Below are 21725 nucleotides of genomic sequence, written 5' to 3' on the forward strand. Positions count from 1 at the left end.
TCCTTTGATCTTTTTCCTCTGATCCCTGTTCTAAATCATCATCCGGATCATTCTAGCTGTCCCTGGCTCGTTTGTATATGTTGGAATTGCAATGCCGATCGAATATCACCAGGTGGCAGCATCGTCTGTGTCTGAACTGGAATGGCTTGGCGTGGATACATGTTTTCTTTTTTGGTAAGGGCTCCTCCTCCTGCTTGAACAGAGATTCACATCGATCGCCTCGAAATTCCGTTGCCGAAGCGTATTATCCCATCAAAACGTGTATATACATATACACTGGTAATCGCGATGGCGATGCGATCATTTGGAATTATTCTTTTTGGAATACCTTCTGTCTAAGGTAAGGTATATTCAATGTCTATTTTACTGAACCTGAAACATGTTTCTCTAACAATCACAGTTTTGTCTTTTTTTCTTAATATTTTATTTTGATTTTCCATTATTCAAAACATACACAAATGACAATACTGAGACAATTACAGGACAGTAATAACAGCAACAATAACAACAACTATATGTGGGTGCCTATATACGCCTATGGTAAATGATTGTAAATGTGTAGGATAAAGTGATAGAGGTCCCTACATATGTAAACAAACGCATCAGGAAAACAGAAACCAACAACAACAAAAAACAGAACAAAAAATTACTATTTTCAGAGACATTGAGAGATACAGGATGACCTCAACACAACATTACCAGAATGGAGCTACTAGAGAGATCAATGAGAAGGTCATTCAGTCAAGTCGGGTGGGAGAGCTCCAAGATAGTCTAGAAAAGGCAGCAAAATTTGATTGAAATTATCACCCCTGTTCCTTAGTGAATAAGTCACCTTTTCTAGAGGGATAGAGCTCTTCACCTCTGAAAGCCACATCCCAAATGGCAAAGGGAGATCTTACTTTCATTTTGTTGCAATAATTTTTTTTGGCAATAACCAGGAGGAGTCTGTAAGCTTGATGGAATGACTGTGTAAGGTTGGAGTTTGTAAAGTTACCAAGGAGGCATATTTCGGGATCAGTCAGAAAAGTTATATTATGAATTTGTGATATAGCCTCACAGACCCGCTCCCAGAAACTTTGCAGTTTGATACAATGCCAAGTGGAGTGAAGGAACGTGCCCTCCTCCTGACCACACCTAAAACACAGGGACGAGATACTAGAGTTGAACCCATGTAGTTTGGAGGGGGTAAAATAGACCTGATGCAGAAAATTGAATTGAATCAGTCTATATCTTGAATTTAGTGTGCATGTGACTAGGGATGCACGATATTGATTTTTTTACACCGATACCGATAACTTTATGCTCCTCAAGCCGATAACCGATATCGATAACCGATATTTATTGTATTATAATTTGTAAATAAATCTCTATATATATATATATATATTTTTTTTTTTGATTTTTTTTCTTTTTTTTTGTATTTATAAGCTCCGACGTCATCGGTACTGCTATCGGTACTCGAGAAATTATGGAGTTTTTTTTTGAGGAATTTAAATGTCGCAAACTAATCTTGTTGGCCGTTTTCTATATCTCTCCTGCCTCTGTGTCTCTGCCTGCGCGAGGAGCGGGCTGTGCTCACACACACACTCACTCACACACACACACGGGTGCTGCCGAGTACAGACAGCTCTGCTCTCATCATGGCGGACAGAACGAAACGTTCAAAAGTCTGGGTCTATTTTACTAAAGTCGATGCTGACAACGCTCGTTGCCACAAGTGCAACAAGACATTTGCCAGTAATGTATAAGCGCTGGTACTTGTCAATGTGGCTGGCGGGGAGTTAACGTTATTAGCCTGAGCTCCGAGTAGAATAATGGCCGACAATCCGGAGGTAAATAAACGAACGAGAGCTTCTGATTGGTGGTAAGAAGAAGAGGTGGGTGCAAGCGGTGGGACGTAATTGGCAGATCGACTGTCTGCCTCCGAATGTAACGTGACTACGTCACAGCCAAGAAAGGGAGCGCTGGATTTGTGAAACTCCCTGTTCCTAAACCACACGCTGTCAGTCGTACCACAGTACTGGCAAAACGGGAGGAGGCTATAATAAAAACAAGCGCCCTTCATCCAAATCCACCCACACCGGATTTCTTTTAACCAAAAAATTTATTATTGGAGCTATCAATAACGTTATCGGGATGATGTCATAATTGCTGATATCGGCCCGATAATTATCGGCCCGATAATTATCGTGCATCCCTACATGTGACCCCATCTTTACATAGGTCCTCCCAGAGGTCTGGATCAATTTCTGTGTCTAAATCTCTCTCCCATCTAGTCCTGGACCTCGGGTTCAGTGGTCGGCAGAGAGGGTAGTAAGGTGTTATAGACTTGAGAGATGGTTCTCACCATCCTTTGATCATTATGAAAAATACTTTCAATGGGAGATTTTTCTGGTAGTTTCCATTGACCTTGAGTGTTAACCCTCACAAAATCTCTCAGTTGCAGGTATTTAAAGAAATCTCTTCCAGGAAGTTGATATTTCTCTTTCATTTGCTGGAAGGACATAAAAACCTCATCTTTATAACAATGTTCCAGTCGAGTGAGTAAAGACCAGGACTCAAAGTCTCTATTCTGGTATAAGATAGGCTTTTCTCCATAGGGGGGTTTTAGGTGATAGAGGGCTATTGTGTCTGACATTCTTTTGTAATTTTAAGTTTGGACTGAATGGATCATGAAGGGGTTCTGGGTGATGGTCTTAATTGATTTCACGTCCCATTTGTACAAGGTATCAGACGGGGTGGTCTCGTTAATGTCTAGACATTCAATGTTCAACCATGAGGCTGAGAGGTCCCCCTCAAACATTTGAGCCAAAAATCTGGCTTGTGCCGCCAAGTAATACAATCTAAAATTAGGAAGTTTCAGTCCTCCCTTTGTATAGTCTAAAGTAAGTTTAATTAAGGCGATCCTTGGTGATTTACCTCATCATATAAACCGCCTGATCAATCCGTCCAAGGAGGAGAACATTTTAGAAGGGACTTGGATTGGGATGGACTGAAACATATAAAGAAACTTTGGCAGGACATTCATTTTTATAGCATTAAAAATAAGGTGAGAGGGAGGTTCATCCATTTTTCCATGTCCTCCCCTAGGATTTGTAACTGTCTTAACAGATTGAGTTTATAGAGATTTCCCAGTTCCTTATCTATTAGTATACCCAAGTATTTTATACCAAGTTATGTTGAATGGTGTCTTTAATAGAATCTGATATGGGCAGTATTTCACTTTTGTCAAGGTTAATTTTATATCCGGAAAAGGAGCTATATAAGTCCAACAGTTCGACTACGTGTGAGGGAGCTTTCCGCATTTGTTAAAAAGAGAAGAATATCGTCGGCAAAGAGCGAGATTTTATGGGTGTTCGGTCCAATTTTGAAGCCCGTTATTTTAGTGTCTATTCTGATTGCTTCTGCTACGGGTTCTAGGGCGAGCGTAAATAGGGCAGGGCTAAGAGCACAGCCCTGTCGGTTACCTCTATGTATGGAGAAATAATCTGAGGTAGTCCCATTGACCGCAATCCTAGTTTTGGGGGAGCTGTAACTGAGGGGTACAATTCCCTGACTGTATGGTTAGATATGATACTTACTACCACTACCTCTTGTACTTTAGACTCTGGCCACCCAGTACTAGGTATGAATATGTTGAACACTCCCACCTGATAAACGGATCCAACACAAATGTACCAAGAAAGTTTGAGTTTTAATACATAGCAAAAGGTATGTACAACGATCACTTAATTACATTTATGATTTGAAATAGTATGCACTTTTATGGCAAATGAGTATTCGTAGGTAGATCAATATCGAATGTCCAATCTCTGATTGCGCAGGAAGCAAATATACAACCTGGAATATTTAGGGAACAATAGCAATGATACTTGAATGATTATATAGCTGGATACACTAGGGGAAGGTTCCGACTGCTTGTAGGACAGCTGGAGGGGGGGGGTTAGAGAGTCACTGGCTGGATCCCGTCTGGCCGAGGGTATCTTGGGAGAGTCCACAGTTGTGCGACACGGTGCCCAACGATCCTCGATCCACAGATGAATGCAGTTGGACCCTCTGTGGCCGGCGTCCTCCGGTCCACGACGGAGAGACGTGAGGCGACCTCACTGTGCAGAGCGCCGTCTCACCTGTCGTCCTCTCCGGGGGGGGTATTTCCAACACACCGCAGTGTTGGCCTTTATCCATAGAATAATCAAAGTACTCAAAGCATAATCCAAGCCGGGGAAGGCTAGCCGTCGTCGGTAGAATAATCCAATATACAGGTCCACTCGCTCTTTGGCCTGGAGCTCCTCGGGTGCAGCTTCACGTGGGGTCAACCACCCTGGATAAGCGTCCAGCTGATGCCCGAAACGATGGGGGTGCTGATTACTATAGAACTCTTACCGCACGAGGCACTACATATGAATAGACTATTATTAGCTTAATAGAATACGTCCAACTCGACGATATAGTGCCAAATATGACTATTCAAATATTAATATACACGATGTCTCAATGCCGATACTGGGCCGAATTGGCCTTACTGCCCACACGTGGTTCGCGGGGAGGCTTTTGCGTCTGTCACTCTGTTGGAGGGCAATGAACTGGACTAAAAGAAAGCTCTACTTTAATAGCGCAGTATATATACGCACTATGAACAAATAGTACCATTAGTGGTGCGGTAGACATATTCCTACGCGGAACTAGGACTTGTCCATACATGTTGAGCGGTACGATTGAACTTGGTCTGAGGGGTATGGCGACCTGGCACCAAGGTCTCGTCCAATGGTAGAATGGAGACTATTATGGGATGTTCAGTAGACTAGAAGGGATATTCAATGCATATTGTACAAGGAATATACAAGGGATATCAGGGGATATCAGGGGATATACAAATACAATTAAATATATATATATAAATAAATATATATATTCGGTTTAATCTGATCCTTCAGAACAGCCGCCCCCTAATTGGTCCCAACCTAATTAGTTAAGCAGAGACAGATTAACCGCACTGTCTACCACTCAAGGGTTCGCTGTAAGGGTCAGTCAACTCACAAAGTCATAGGGTCATGGTCATCATCGATTGTGTCTGGGAGTCGGGGCAGTTCTATGAGCCTCGCCACAGGACGGGTGTAAATGCGCCCTTGGACGAGTACTTCAGCTGCTCGGACCTTGCCATCGGCACCGGTGATCACTTTGCTTACGCGGCCAGCCGGCCACATAGCTCTGGGTAGTGACTGGTCAATAATCATGACGACTGTTCCTTCCGTCAAATTGTCTCTCTCTTTTACCCACTTCTGGCGGGTCTGTAGAGACGGTAGGTAGTGCAGTAGGAAACTGCTCCAAAACTTGTCGGCTAATACTTGGCTGTACCTCCACATTCGTCGGCCGTTCGCTTCTTCAGGCCGGTACATTGTCTGGGGTAACGCGGGATCTAGCCGCCCCATCAGGAGGGTGTTGGGGGTGACTGGGTCGACATCTGCTACATCACTGGAGACGTAACCGAGGGGCTTTGAGTTCAATACTCCCTCAATCTCCGTGAGGACTGTCATTAGGACTTCTTCCGCCACAGTCTGGGCCCCAAGTACTGCGTACAGGGCTGTCTTTATAGAACGTACTTCTCGTTCCCAAGTTCCACCGAAGTGGGGTGCGTTTGGGGGGTTGAATTGGAAGTCAATCTGGGCTGGAGCGAGGTGGGTCTTAAGTTCTGGGCCCATAGCTTGGAAGCTCTCCCTCAGCTCTCTTTCTCCGCCTTTGAAGTTTGTCCCGTGATCGGACAATAATGTAGACGGTTTTCCTTTCCGTGATGTGAATCTTCGGAAGGCCATAAGAAATGAGTGTGCTCATAGTCGGAAGGAGCTCGATATGTATCGCTCTGGTGGTCATGCATTTGAATACAATACCCCACCGCTTCTCGGTGCCTCTTCCTTTCTTTATGTGCAGCGGGCCAAAACAGTCCATGCCTGTTGAGTGGAATGGCTTGTCGCCGAGTCGGAGGCGACATGGAGGTAGGTCAGCCATCCGTGGTATGCTGGGCTGCGCGCGCCACTTTCGGCAGTCTAGACAGGTTCGCTGGAAGCGTCGCACCGCCTCTCTTCCTTGAAGTATCCAGTAACGACGTCTGATCTCCGCGAAGACTCTCTCTGCTCCTGCGTGGTGTACATCCTCGTCGTATTTCTTTATAATCAGCTCTGTGACCTTGTGTCGGCTGTTCAATACGATCGGGTACTTAATGTCATCCGGTAAATTGGGGGCTCTCCGCAGGCGACCACCCACTCTGATGAGGGTATGTGTGTCACTCTCGGGGGGCCAGATGAATCAATCTGCTGTCTGATGGGACGGGCTTTCCTCCCTGTAGACAGTCTAGTTCATCGGGGAACGAGTCTCTCTGGGCTCGTTGCAGTAGAAGCAGTTCTGCTTCCTCGTAGTCAGCTGCTGACATATCAGCGGGGGACTGAATCTCTGGGTGGTGCCGCAGGAATGTCCGTTGCTGCGCACTCTCTATGGTAATGCAATCGTCTATGTTGGGGTCTGCGGAGACAACAGTGCTCAATCCACAGAACATAGGTTTCTTATTCTCAGCCTCCTCGTCACTTGCTTCCCTCGGGGTGGGCGTGGGCCAATCTCCTTCCGGGAGCCTGAGGAATGCTGGTCCGTCACTGTAGATGTTATGACGGGTTAAGTCATCTAGGGACATTCCCCGGGTGATGACGTCAGCTGGGTTGTGTTTTGTATCAACATAGCGCCAGTTTGCTTCTCCGGTTAACTCTTGAATCTCAGTGACTCTGACTCCCACGAAGACTTTGTATTTGCATGAATCCGATTTGATCCAGGCGAGTACTGTCGTGGAATCTGACCACAGGATTGTTCTATGCACCGGAATGGTGAGCTCACGTTGGATGAGCGTGGCTAGATGCGCTCCTGCGAGGGCTGCGCAGAGCTCTAGACGTGGGATAGACTGTTGCTTGCGTGGGGCTATTCTCGAGCGGGCGAGGATGAATGCTGTGTAGATCTCTCCCCCCTCTTCTTGGGCCCGCAAGTAGGCTACTGATCCGTAGGCGACCTCGGAGGCGTCACTGAAGACGTGTAGATCCATTTTACATGTCTCTGGCCTCACCGTGGGTGGGAAGTAGCTTCGGCGTATATTAACGCCTGGGAGTGAGTGGAGTTCCATCTCCCACTCTCTCCAGGTGGATGCAAGGTGTGCGGGAATGGGGTCGTCCCAGCCCTGGTCCTTGTCCCACAATGCTCGTACAATCATCTTTGCCCTGGTGGTGTACGGTAGTATACATCCCAACGGGTCATATTGTCGGGCGAGTGTTCTGTACACACTCCGCCTGGTGGTCGGTATTGCCGTCGACCGTCCCTGCTCCGTGGTCAGGGGTTTGTGTCTATAGTGGAGCGAATCTGTTTTGAAGCGCCACACTAGTCCTAGTGTCATCTCTTGGGCTTCTCCTGGGATTGTGGCCATCCAGGTCTCGCTGCTCGCTGCCTTGTCCTCGGAGGAGAGGCTGCGCAGTACGTGCGGATCGCTGCTGGCCCACTGCCTGAGATCAAAGCCGCCTTTGATCAGAGAGGCGCGGAGTTTAAGTAGGAGAGCCTCGGCTTCTTCCTGGGTCGAAACGCTTTGTAGACAGTTATCTACGTAGAAGCTGTTCTTCACACTGTGTCGGACCTCTTCGTCCGCTGCTGGGTCCTCTGCGACATGTCTCTGTAGTGCAAATGTAGCACAGCATGGGCTGCATGTAGTTCCGAAAGGGAGGACTTCCCATTGGTAGATGGCTGGGTGCTCATCTCCTGGCCTCTCTCTCCATAGGAACCGCAACAGGGGCTTGTCCTCCTCTACTAATCTCACCTGCAGGAACATCCCTTTGATATCCCCGCTGATAGCCACCTTGTCCTGGCGGAAGCGGAGTAGTACGCCTAGTAGGGAGGGGCCGAGTGTAGGACCGGGCAATAGCTCTTTATTCAGATTTTGGGATCCGATCTGGTAGCTGCAGTTAAACACGATGCGGTCTTTGCCGTTGTGATGAACCTTGTGGTGGGGCACGTACCACGATTCAGTCGTCTGGTCGGCCTCTTTAATGTCAATCTTTGTGACGTGTCCCGCTGTGATGAGCTTCTCAATCTCAGCGCGGTATACACTTTCTTGGGCGGGGTCCTTGGCTAAGCGCCGCTCTGTGTTTAGTAGGTACCGCTCTGTGGCGTCTTTCTTTGCGTGAAAGGTAGGCATCCCTTCCCGCCGCAGGAGTGGCGTGGTGTATCTCAACACGCCGCTGACTGGGACTCTCTTTGTTCCCGTCTCGAGGAGGTTAATGGCGTAGATGTCGTCTTTAGAGCGAATGTCTTTCTTTTCGTTCTTAAAGGGCATTTGTTCTAAGGTCCATGGCCTCTCTACATGCTGCAGGAGTGCGGTGTCTCCCTCTGTGACTCGGGAGTGGAGACAGCTAGTGGCTGTGGTTTGGTTGAGAGATTTGGCGAGTGGGCCCTGGAGAGTCCATCCTAGGCGGGTCTCGACTGCTGCAGGACAGCCTCTGGGTCCGGTATGAACCCGGTCTATCGGGACAATGAGGTCTGCATGGTCGGAGCCTATCAACAGTGTCGGGGTAGCACTGTCTATGAGTGGGATCGGTAGCTTGCGTAGATGTACATATTTCTCCATCAGCTTGGCTACGGGGTATGTGTACCGCGACAGTCCTATTTCTTGGCTGGTGAAAGCGTCTGTAATCCTGTACCGTCGCTCGGGCTGGCCGCTTGCTGCGATAGAGAATGAGACATTCTCGCCCTTTATCGTTTTCAAATCTCTTCTTATTGTCCGAATTGTCATTTGGTTTTCGCTCCCCCGCAGCCCTAGCTGGGCCGCAGCGGACGCGAGCAGAAGGGTCTTCTCTGACCCGTCATCAAGGACGGCGTAAGTGTCCATGACTTTATTCTGGTAGCTCAATGTCACACGGACTACCTTTAAGAGCACTCTGGTTCCGCTGCTGCTGGCGGGGTCGATGTACATGACGCTTGCTTTGCTGCTTGATGGTGCGGGTGGAGGCCGCCGTCTGTTACTGTCGTGGAGTATGTCCAGATGGGCTCCATCGCACCGACTGCACTTTTTCTTTAAGCGGCATTCGGCTGCCATGTGTGATCGCGCACAGCGAAAACAGCGTCTGTTGGACTTTATCCATTGACTCGCTTCCTCCGCATTCATCTTTGGGAATGAGTCACATTGTGACAGCCAGTGTTCTTTCTCACAGTAGGGGCACACTATCTTCCACTTCTCCTTTCTTGAGGGGGTACTGTGGCTCCTACTGCTTGGCACTGACTCCGATTGGTGCATGACAGTCATCTTCTTCCATCATTTAGTCTCCTGGTTCCTTCTCTGGAGCCAGGGGTGCTCCGTCCGAATGTATCTAGCCGTAAGCTGCTGACTTCTCTCGCCAGGAAGTCGGCTAGATCGAGGAGGTTCGGTTCGGGGCCATTAGGGTCTCGGTGGTCTCTCTGCCGCCTAAAGCGCTCCTGTCGGGCGGGCGGTAGCTTCTCCAAGATCCTCTCTACATTTGAGTTGGCGTATAGTTCATGCCTACCCTTTTCCCTCTGCGCTCCCAGCATCCCTACCAGGGACTGCACTCTGATGGACAGGTCGTCCAGTGCTCGATTGTCTGTTGCTGGGGGTAGGCGGTTGATGTGCCTGATCTCCTGGATCACGTAATCCCATATACGTCCATATTTCTGGTCCAACGCTACCAGCGCTGCGGTGTATGGGGTCGTGGAAGTGGCGTAGGCGAGCGCTATGTTGTGCGCGCGGGGTACCTTTAAATGCTTCAGTGGTATCGCGTATTTATGGCGTTCATCAATGACATCCACCAACATTGTCTCCAGACACATGCGGAGCTCCGTATACTGGGCCCGGTTCTCCTGGGTGAAGTCTGGTACCATAGGTGTGCCAATGTATGACGCGGATTGCTGATACATCGGCGAGCGTTGGGGGAGAGGCCTCCTAGGCGAGTCTCCTCCTGCTCCTTGGCGTGGGCTGGTACCGGCTGTGTACCATGGCCCGCTGGTCCAGGTGCTGTTCCTCGGTGCGGGTCGTGCGTCGTGCTCACCCGTGAATAGCGTCGGGGGTCTGTAGCGCAGCTCCGCTGGGGTATAGCCTGGGCTGTACTGGACCTCCTGGTCCGGTAGAGTACTGTGCTGTCGTCGGGCGTGGTTCTCCTCCTCTTCCTCTTCGTCTTCCGTTAGGTCATCCAGGGCTTGTAGTCTCTGATTTAGCCTCTCCGCAGTGTATGCTGCTCCTTCCCGGTGGCTGGGTCTCGCTTGGACCGGTTGGGGAAGGGGGTCTGCGGGGGGTATAAACCTCGTCTGTTGGTCAAGTTCAGGGTCGCTTACTCGGCTAGGGGATGCCGCCCTGGAGTGATGTCTAGACGAGTTCCTGGAGCCTCTGGTGGAGGGAGGGTGTGTTGTCCTTCTGATCAGCTGTTCTATTAGTTGCGCTTGTGCTCTGTCGCGCTCGGCTTCGCGCTTGGTGAGATCCGATTCTCTCTGGGCACCGGTGGCGGCGCGCTGGGCGTCGGCCCGGTCTCTTGCCATATTCTCTTCCATCTGAATGCGTCTTATTTCCAGGCGTATGTGCTCTTCTTCGCTCCGTTGCTGTATCTGCAATCGATCGCGTTCACCCTGGAGTCTATCGCGTTCAGTAGAGGCTTTCAGGCTGACGAGGAATGCCTGCTGTAGTGTCCTCTCTGCCTCGCTGGGAGAAGACTGTTGTATAGGGGAGCCGTCCCTTGGGGTACTCCGTGCGGAGTCTTGGAGCTCTATCTCCACGGTGCTCTCCTCATCTTCTTCCGTGCCGAGTTCTCTCTCGGTAGTGTTGTCTTCCTCCCGGGACTCGTCGGGGACTACTTCTTCGGTATTGGCGGGGTGTAAAGTCATGTCTGGTTCCCCCTGGTCCCCACCGTGAGCTTGGTCAGTTACATTAGAACCCATAGGGGCCTCTATGGTCGGGGTAGCCTGGTCGTTAGGGTTAGACATAGTTTTACTTTCTAGTTTTACCGCGTTTACTGTTGGTAGAAGACTAGGTTGTTGACTGACAGCGTAAGCCTCTAGGTACTGAGGGAGCTGTCGTTTGCGCCGCGGGCGTTGTTGGTTAGGAGGATCGTTTCGTGGAGTGTTCATCATAGGCCATTTTAATATTAATAACACTATATTAATATTACACTGATTACCCTCCGGCTCGAAGGACCAATTGTAACTGAGGGGTACAATTCCCTGACTGTATGGTTAGATATGATACTTACTACCACTACCTCTTGTACTTTAGACTCTGGCCACCCAGTACTAGGTATGAATATGTTGAACACTCCCACCTGATAAACGGATCCAACACAAATGTACCAAATCGAAAGTTTGAGTTTTAATACATAGCAAAAGGTATGTACAACGATCACTTAATTACATTTATGATTTGAAATAGTATGCACTTTTATGGCAAATGAGTATTCGTAGGTAGATCAATATCGAATGTCCAATCTCTGATTGCGCAGGAAGCAAATATACAACCTGGAATATTTAGGGAACAATAGCAATGATACTTGAATGATTATATAGCTGGATACACTAGGGGAAGGTTCCGACTGCTTGTAGGACAGCTGGAGGGGGGGGGTTAGAGAGTCACTGGCTGGATCCCGTCTGGCCGAGGGTATCTTGGGAGAGTCCACAGTTGTGCGACACGGTGCCCAACGATCCTCGATCCACAGATGAATGCAGTTGGACCCTCTGTGGCCGGCGTCCTCCGGTCCACGACGGAGAGACGTGAGGCGACCTCACTGTGCAGAGCGCCGTCTCACCTGTCGTCCTTTCGGGGGGGGTATTTCCAACACACCGCAGTGTTGGCCTTTATCCATAGAATAATCAAAGTACTCAAAGCATAATCCAAGCCGGGGAAGGCTAGCCGTCGTCGGTAGAATAATCCAATATACAGGTCCACTCGCTCTTTGGCCTGGAGCTCCTCGGGTGCAGCTTCACGTGGGGTCAACCACCCTGGATAAGCATCCAGCTGATGCCCGAAACGATGGGGGTGCTGATTACTATAGAACTCTTACCGCACGAGGCACTACATATGAATAGACTATTATTAGCTTAATAGAATACGTCCAACTCGACGATATAGTGCCAAATATGACTATTCAAATATTAATATACACGATGTCTCAATGCCGATACTGGGCCGAATTGGCCTTACTGCCCACACGTGGTTCGCGGGGAGGCTTTTGCGTCTGTCACTCTGTTGGAGGGCAATGAACTGGACTAAAAGAAAGCTCTACTTTAATAGCGCAGTATATATACGCACTATGAACAAATAGTACCATTAGTGGTGCGGTAGACATATTCCTACGCGGAACTAGGACTTGTCCATACATGTTGAGCGGTACGATTGAACTTGGTCTGAGGGGTATGGCGACCTGGCACCAAGGTCTCGTCCAATGGTAGAATGGAGACTATTATGGGATGTTCAGTAGACTAGAAGGGATATTCAATGCATATTGTACAAGGAATATACAAGGGATATCAGGGGATATCAGGGGATATACAAATACAATTAAATATATATATAAATAAATATATATATTCGGTTTAATCTGATCCTTCAGAACAGGAGCCATAGAGTGATTTGATCAAAGTCGACAAATTGAGCGTCAAAACCAAATTTTTCAAGGACTTTGAAGAGATAGGGCCATTCCAACCGGTCAAAGGCCTTTTCGGCGTCCAGGGAGAGAGCAATGCTGGGAATCTTGTTTTTATGTGCGAAATGGATAATATTCAAAAAGCGTCTAAGATTGTTAGAGGAATGTCTGTTAATTATAAAGCTAGTCTGATCAGGATTAACAAGGCGGGGAAGGAATGTTTCTAATCTTTTGGATGTCATCTTAGGTCGCTTTCACACAGGGGCTGTTTGGTCCGGACTATCGGACCAGAATTCGATAGTCAGGTTTTTCGGGTTTGTGCGGGTCGAACTCGGTCCGCGGACCGAACACGCAAACTCTGGTCCGCCTGAAAACGTAGGTCTCGGTTCGGCTTCATCGAACCAAACGCGGACCAAACGTAGGAAGTCACCTGATAAACTGCATCTTGGGTAGAAGGAACACAGCAGCTTATTATTATTATTAATACCGCAGTGCGCAGCACACTGCATCTATCTATCTATCTATCTATCTATATATCTGTGCATCTTGGATAGAAGGAAGAAGAAAAAAACACGGCTTATTATTAATACTGTGGCCCTACCTAAATTCAATTAAATTAGAAACTCTTCACGGATCAACTCAGGCCTCACAGCGTGTGTGCTACAGCATCACCCGAATATATTCACCATTGACTTGTTGTGTCAAAAAACGTAGGCAAACAGCCACAGATACACACACGGAGCGCGGCATTACAAGCACACTGTGTAAACATGTCTCGTGGACAGACTTGATCCGCTGATCTGGAGTCAGACATGGCTCGTAGTCCACACATACAGACGCACGTGCACGGGCTCGCAGCCACACACACATTTCCACTCTCTATCAGCCACGCCTCTGCTACTATCACGCCTGCTCACGGCTACGCAGTTTGTGTATTTCCGCATTTCACTTTCTGAAGGGGAGGGATTTCCACTCTCCATTGTGTCCAATGGACGAGCGCCCTTTTCGACCGCGTGACATTGTTCAGAAAGTTCGGTGCGCTTGACAAATTTGCTATGTGAACGCAGACGAACCAAATGATGAATGCAACAATGTTGCAACGTCACCACCAGAACCGCATCGAGTTCACCAAAACTATATGTGAAAGCGACCTTAGTTACAAGTTTATAGTCTGTATTTAGGAGCGAGATTGGCCTGTAGGAGGACTTTAAAGGGTCCTTCCCCGTCTTGTGAATAACCGATATAATCAGGGCTGTACGCTAAGCTTTTTCACTATGGGCACAGGTGCCCCTAAATGAAAAATTTAGGGGCACAGAATATTTTTTAGGGGCACTTTTTTAAATAACTATTTTACCATTATAGTGCAAATAAATATGTTCCTCCTGCCTCATTACTGTGGTCCTTTCACATTAAAGTGCTTTTGTTTTCAGGTTTGTATCTTTTATAATGAACCAACTGAAGTATTACCACAGCTGCAAAATGTCTTCTTTCATTGATAACAGTGTATTAACAGTGTTCATAGTCAGTATCTGCTGCTCTGCTGTTGATGGCAATAACTGGAATGGATTATCAAAAAACACTCGCTCTCTTGTGGCTTTTCCTGTGGTTTATTAAAGCAAAACACACCACAGTCTAGGGCTGGGCGATATGGCCTAAATATGATATCACGATATTTTCTGACCTTTCTGCGATAGATGATACACATCACAATGTTTTTCCTTTTTTCCCCAAACAATTCTTTATGAGGCTTACCAAGACAGTATTTGAGTTTGCAAGCTAACATTAAAGACAAAAGACTGATGCATTTTTATATTATATATTAGATTTAGATGATTGGATTATTAGATTATATATTATTGCATGCATATATTTAGCATTTTAGCATTTCGTTTTTTTTAGATTATATATTAGATTAGATTTAGATTAGATTATTTATTGTAGGGCAAATATAATTGAGGGCATGCATACATAGTACTTATATTAAAAAACAAAGCATTCATTAGCTAAACATGAAAATGTCAAACCACATTGTCAGAATTGTATTGTTTATTGTTTACTGAAACGTTTGACTGTTTAAAAATAAATTAACCACACACATGACTACTAATTTATTTTCTTTAATTGTTACATTAGATATAAATACTGATATTTTTTCTGTAAATCTACAAACTAGCAGCTTATAACTGGTAATCGAATGCTTTTGCATACATTTATATGAACTATTCCACTTACCAATGGCCAGGTGAATGAAGCCTGTGCCCAAACACTGGAGTCCAGTCCACTTGTTCAAAGCCAAGGCTTTGACAATGTTGACTGCGCTGTCGTTTCCACGGTTGTCAATTGAACCATGTCCTATGGCTATGTGGAACGTTACCACATCTGTGATCTCCCCCCATCGCTTGCTCTTCTTGTCATAAAGTGAGCCGCACACTGCGGGCGATGCAAATGTAGTTAGCGTAGTCTGTTTTGGCTGTGGTTTTAAAACACTCAAGGTAGTAGGTTAGTAGTTTCTAAAAGCATCGCTAATTTCTGTGGGTTTATTGGAGATTTTTTGCATTTTGTGAGCGCAGAGCACGAGCGGGCGAGTATCGAGAGATTGCATTAAATGTGATGAATTGCAGCACATCATGCGATTAACATTTCTTCTATTCATATAATTTGAATCGAATTATTTGAATATTCAATGTAATTTGTTATATATTTTGTTTATTAGCTTACCTGACCTGATTTATTAACTGTACTAGTGCAGTGCCCGTTCGGAGTGGGCCGGTGTACAATCTCGCACGAGGGATAACGTAAAGCGTCTCTATGACGACGTAAAGGCTTTTAGCTACAGAGAGTTCTAGAATTCCAAGATGGAATTCCGAGGTTAAAAACCTTCCACCAGAAAGGGTTTAATACGTTGGCCTCTGACCTCTTCTTCCTCCCCCAGGTGTTCTTTGATCTCATGCGAGAGGTTCGGAAGAAGAAGATGTCGGAGAGCAAGGACAAGAACGGGCCGAGCGGCAAGAAGAAGAAGCAACGGTGCTGCCTCCTCTGAGCCGGACCGGTCCCACGGTACCGGCACTACGGGAGCCCCGCTGCCTTTCACACTCCCGACAGAGCGCCCGCGGGTGACGTATTCTCCAGGCTGTTCCCGAGTCTTTGCTGCAGCTATGGGAAAATGAATGGACTATTAATAGATCACTCTTAGCCTCGTCTGTGGGTCATGCAGCTGTGGTCCCGTGAACAAGGCACATTTCTGTTTCTGATAAGGCAGTGGATTTTGAATTTGAAGCGGCAGTATAAAATAAAAAAAACTGAAATCTCTAGCCAAAACTAGCTTGGCATCGCAGATCAGGTCACCCGATGTCAACCAGTGTCTTTGCGACAACCGGTCATAGGATTAGTTTAGCAATTTGGCTTTTAAACTAAATGGAGTGTTAACGAAACATAAAATTATTTGGTGAAACGCAATGTTCCCATTAACCCCACATGCAGCATCAAGGACAACATGACTGGTTAACGGCAAAGGAGAAGACCGCTAATGCATCAGTCCTCGTCACAATGACCGCGTGAGACGTCTCTCTATCCACAAGACAAACATTATGTCGCTTCTCTTGACACAGCAGTGTTGTAGGGGGAGGAGTTTGTGTTTATTCCGACCTCAAGCTTTGTGCCGTGTCTTATGTGCTATTCTTGGTTCGCGCCCCCCTTTATCTTGTGATGACATAGTGTTGAGATGTTGTGCCTTATCGCTGTGATCTAGATGTACAGGCTGGTTTCAGTCTCCTCTCTAAAGTTTGCCATGATGTGTAACGGTAACTCTTGGGCGATGTGAACGGAGCATGGCTAGGTTTTATCAAAGCAAAGGATACCTTTGAACATCGATGATCACGACAACAACCAGAATGTGTTTTATGTTAGGTGTGAGGTTAGGGTTTATGTTAGGCGTGAGGTTAGGGTTTATGTTAGGCGTGAGGTTAGGGTTTATGTTAGGCGTGAGGTTAGGGTTAATGTTGGGTGTGAGGTTAGGGTTTATCAGGTGTGAGGTTAGGGTTAATGTTAGGTGTGAGGTTTATGTCGGGTGTGAGGTTAGGGTTTATGTTAGGCGTGAGGTTAGGCGTGAGGTTAGGGTTTATGTTAGGCGTGAGGTTAGGGTTTATGTTGGGTGTGAGGTTAGGGTTTATGTTAGGCGTGAGGTTAGGGTTTATGTCAGGCGTGAGGTTAGGGTTTATGTTAGGTGTGAGGTTAGGGTTTATGTTAGGTGTGAGGTTAGGGTTTATGTTAGGTGTGAGCTTAGGGTTTATGTTAGGTGTGAGCTTAGGGTTTATGTTACGTGTGAGGTTAGGGTTTATGTTAGGTGTTAGGGTTCATGACATGAACTGCTTTTTAGGTCAACATTCAGTCCCTTGCTTTAATAGAATCTAGCTACTACCGATGTGAATATGAGGCCAATAGGAAAATGTTCCATGTAGGCCAATAGGAAAATATGGGTATTATATCACAGGTTAAACTCTTTGAATATCACCTCTGGTTAACGGGACTGTCTGGTCATTTCAGCCCTATCACAAAGCAACAGTGTTTTTTGAGACATTGTAGAGACAAGTAGAAGTTATAAGCATTTGTTGGTAGTGTTTGTAGAAGTCAATTAAGTTTTCATAATTCCTCTAAAAGATTAAAAATAATAAATCATGAGTCCTTCTCTACTACACTGATTCTCAACCTTTTTGGTTTGTGACTCCTAAAAACAGAGGGATGCCTGATCCTGACCCCTAAAAACATATGGATGCCCGTTTGTGAGCCCTAGTCGACTATTTACTAGCAAGGCTATTTCACTTAATTAATTAAATTGATTGGGGGGGGGGGGGGGGGGGTGCTTTGCAATCAAATATTCATTAGAAAAAGAAATCATAAAAATTATGATGTATTTGTAAATTCTTGTCGGAACTCCTTAAAAAATCATGTCCTGTTGGGAACCACTGCTGTACTGTTCAGCGACTGTCTGTGCTGTGAAACAGTAACTGTTGCTACGTGGGATTTCTCAGCGAAAACATGAGCATTGCTGACAAATGGCAATCATTTCTACGTCTCAATATCTCAACAAAAGGAAACGCAACATGTGTGCACTCTTTGAAACTGAAATGACTCACAATTTTATCCTTGTTATATTTCTTTTTAGGCTTGCTCAACTGGATGGGCTATATTATATTATAATACTATATATTATGGCAGTCTTTGTATGGATTTGATCAGTCTGAAATGTTATTTAGGCGCTGGTGGAAAATGACATATGTGCTCCTTACCATTTGGACCGGAAGTGTTCAGATTAACAAGCCTAAACAAGCTGTTCATAATCACTGCCCTTGGTGATGTCACATGGGGAACACAAGCAATGAATTGGCTTTAATTAATGTACTTGCTACACTGTTCAATACAAGGGGAGGAAAATCACAGTTCTGTTCCACAGATTCAAGGAAGTCATATAAAACGGTTGGAAAATATACACACTATGTCCCATTTTTAAAGGACCATACTGGTGTCATGTGTGTCCCAAGTCATTCTTCCCTTGATGGAAGATTCAAGGCACTCCCTTGCCTTTTTAGATACTGTACGTGTGGTAGTTCTGCTGATTCACCTCTGCCACTGGCTTCCAGTATCTGAAAAAGTGTCATTTTTGTATCAAGGTAAGAATGACTTGTCAAAAAGACTGGTAATGGTCCTTTTTTTAAGATCGGCACAATTCTATAAACGGAGAAAAGTGGAAATGACTTTCTGCCTGCCACCTCTGACTGCTCGAGGTCTGTTCTATGCCGCCAGGCGGCGTCTATACTTTCCACAACATTTGTGTTTCCGCGTTCGAGTTTTGCGCTCTGATTGGCCAGGTCATGGCCAATCGTGGGACGGCAAGTTCTGCGCCTATTTCCGTGGTTGAACAGCCTGCAAACTACCTAATGCCTAGTAGTTATCACTGGTTAAGCTTAGGCGACTCTTTCGCAGTTGATTAGAGTTTGGAATCAGGGCAGGCGTTCTATCGCCATGCTCTAAGACAAACTCTAACCTTAACCAACTTCGAAAAGAGCGCCTAAGCTTAACCATACAAAAACTTGCGGTCCCACGATTGGGCGTACATGTCACATGACCTGGCCAATCAGAGACGCGGAAACACGACTTTGTTGTGGAAAGTATTCAGGCCTCCAGGCGTGGGTGTGTTCTTCTTCTCAGAGAGGCCTCTGCAGGAACACTGTCAAAGCTGCAGTAGTGTTTCCTCACCACAATGAGCTGCAGCTGATCACACATTCCCTTTGCCACACTTTTATTTACACTTATCATTCTTTATACCACACGCGTGTCGTTGTGATTATAATCATGTTACGGTAAGTCGGTAAATGTGATATTATTTTGGAGCCTATAACCTGTTAATAAGGCTCTAATTGAGAAGACATGATGGTTTATCTGTTTGTTTATAAACCTAACCCTTACCTTAACCTCACTGTTTATAAACCTAACCCTTACCTTAACTGTTTAGAAACCTTAACCTCACTGTTTATAAACCTAACCCTTACCTTAACCTCACTGTTAATAAACCTAACCCTTACCGTAACCTCACTGTTTATAAACCTACCCCTTACCTTAACCTCACTGTTTATAAACCTAACCCTGAAATACAGAAAGCGCTCTGTGGTCGATAATTTGTTTCAATTATTCATCGAACATTAAATGCACTCACCAGATGTGAGGGAGGTAATCAAAAGGATCACATGAGGGAGGTAATCAAAAGGGTCCTGGAGTCTTGAGGGAGGTAATCAAAAGGATCCTGGCATGTTTTCCTCACATTTACCGACCTGATAGGGAATGTAGATCATCCCAGGAGATTTATGTATAATCGCCATCTTCCACATTTACCGTAACATAATATGTGTATATACAAGTAATTTACAAGTAATTAATCCTATGAATTCATACTGTGGTATACATATTTATAGGGTCTTTAATTTGTAAAGCCATATTTACCGCTGTGTAGAACACTCAGTGGATTGCACTTTTCCAACCAAAAGATACTCCATATGTCAGTATTGCTTGACTCATTAATGAAATCATGTACATAATTGTAATAAAGACATGATGTACATATATATGTGTGTTTTCAGCTCATTATTTGAAATTATTTTGGAGTTTTGGATATGGTTTATTGTAAGGGTTTTTTTTAGGCCATAAAAAGGTCTTCCATTTAACTTGTGTTCATAAAGGACCATACCAGGCTCTATAGGTCACTCTGTCTGTCTCTCGCTAGTGGCCACAGACTGTTTCACTATAGGAGGCTGGTGTGTGTTCATGGGGTGTGGCAAAGGGCAAAAGGGTCACAGGTATTGAGTATTTGACATGTGGGTTGATACAAAAATCAAGGCGCCCTTATTTCACAATGTTTTTACCATTGGTGAAAAATGTTGGCGTTATCTAATGCCCAATCGCCACTGCCATAGGCTTTCTATTGTATCTGAAAATGTGTCACAGCATGCAGCCACCTAACTAAGGTGCATTTATTTTCCAGTTGCTCTATTGTGCCTTAATGCGGCATCTAAAAATGAATGGCACGATGGCAACTTTTCAGAAAACAAGTGACACCTCAGATGTTAGCAGCATTCTAGTCAGATGTGGTGATTTTACTTCAGTGTATGTGGTGTTTTAAGACACATTTTCAGATACACTGGAAGCCAATGGCGGTGGTGAATCAGCAGAAAGTAACTGCAAAGGGTTTCTGTAATGGCAAAAGATTATGAAAAAGGGGCACTTGCCTTGTATAAACGATTTTGCTTTCACGTTTCATGGTATCCCATGCAATCACATGCAGCTCATGTGAAGGTATGGTGGTCATGACCACGTCATGATTGGACATGGAACGCGCCAACGGCATGGGTTCCCACTCGGCCTGGAAAACCTGGAAATTCAGAGACTAGATTTCCAGTCATGGAAATCCTGGATAATGTTCTAAAATGACAAATATGACAAATATTATTTAGTGCTGTCAGGTGATTACAAAAATGAATCTAATTAATTACAAGATTTGTAATTAATTTATCTTTTTAATCGCATAACCATTTTATTCCTGATATTCTATAATCATATCTCAAATGGAATGTGTCCAGATGGCAGAATTCAGTACTGTATCTACAAAACCTTCCATTTATTCATTTGCTTAGATTTTTCAGGTCTGGTCAATTTTAGCATGGTGTTATTCAGTCAAAGATAAAAAAAAATTATTGATATTCTCATTTGGTTCATTACAATTTACTCAAGCCTAGTAACAGACACAGTATTTCTGACACTGGGAATACATTCACTGAGATCCATAGATGTCCCTAGAATCAGATACCAAGAACATGCAAATGGCCATATTTGCTGTGTAATTCATGAATCTAATTAACGCGATAAACTGACAGCCCTAATATTATTGTATTTTAGCCCCTCACACAGATCGCCTATGTGAACCTATGTGTGTATTTTGTTTGAAACTCCACTTCTAGCAGTGCAACCCAATTTGGGGTGCTTTGTTTTAGTCTGCTGTGACATTTGACAAGCTCATGTTTATTCTTCTTGTTTTTAAAGTGCTGTAAAATCTTAACCGTAATGACTACAACAACATCGATTTTGTGACTGGCGTAGCAGTCACCTGTAATGAACGTGAGACACTTCATCATGAACCCTGCATCATTAAAAAATTTCTTTCTCAAATCGGTTTCTGTCTGACCACACTGAGACCTAGTCACTCCTTATCTTAAAACCTTATTCCTTGGAAGTAAACTACTCCCCACGGATGGTTTGACACTCAGTATATTTGGTCTGGCTCACCAATGGGAATATATGGTACAAAGTTACAAATCAGTATTGACACACTTGGCCATAAGTTTAACCTAAAAGGTTAAAGAATAGTCCATCTAAGGTCACCACTTCCTCACCAGATGCTTAAACTAAAATACCTTGAAACACAGAATATAAAATAGGCATATTGGTTTATATAAAAAATACACTACAATTGTCAAAAGTCCTGTAAAATGATTTCTCCAAAAGACGGGGAACTCTGTGTTCTGAGGC

The 21725-nt window shown here is 45.2% G+C and overlaps 1 protein-coding gene across 2 annotated transcripts in view; it reads left to right on the top strand.

Annotated features, from left to right (window-relative positions):
* LOC311238478 (ras-related protein ralB-B-like) overlaps positions 1-17497 on the top strand; it is a 28035-nt gene extending 10538 nt beyond the window's left edge. For both annotated transcript variants that reach the window (XM_084326562.1, XM_084326563.1), the window contains exon 5: positions 15586-17497. In XM_084326562.1, the coding sequence (XP_084182688.1) occupies positions 15586-15693 (108 nt within the window). In that variant the 3' untranslated portion in view covers positions 15694-17497. The remainder of the gene's footprint in view (positions 1-15585) is intronic.
* The last annotated feature ends 4228 nt before the right edge of the window (positions 17498-21725 follow it).

This window comes from Notolepis coatsorum, assembly GCF_963971535.1.
Source record: "Notolepis coatsorum genome assembly, chromosome: 1".
NCBI classification, from domain to species: Eukaryota; Metazoa; Chordata; class Actinopteri; order Aulopiformes; family Paralepididae; genus Notolepis; species Notolepis coatsorum.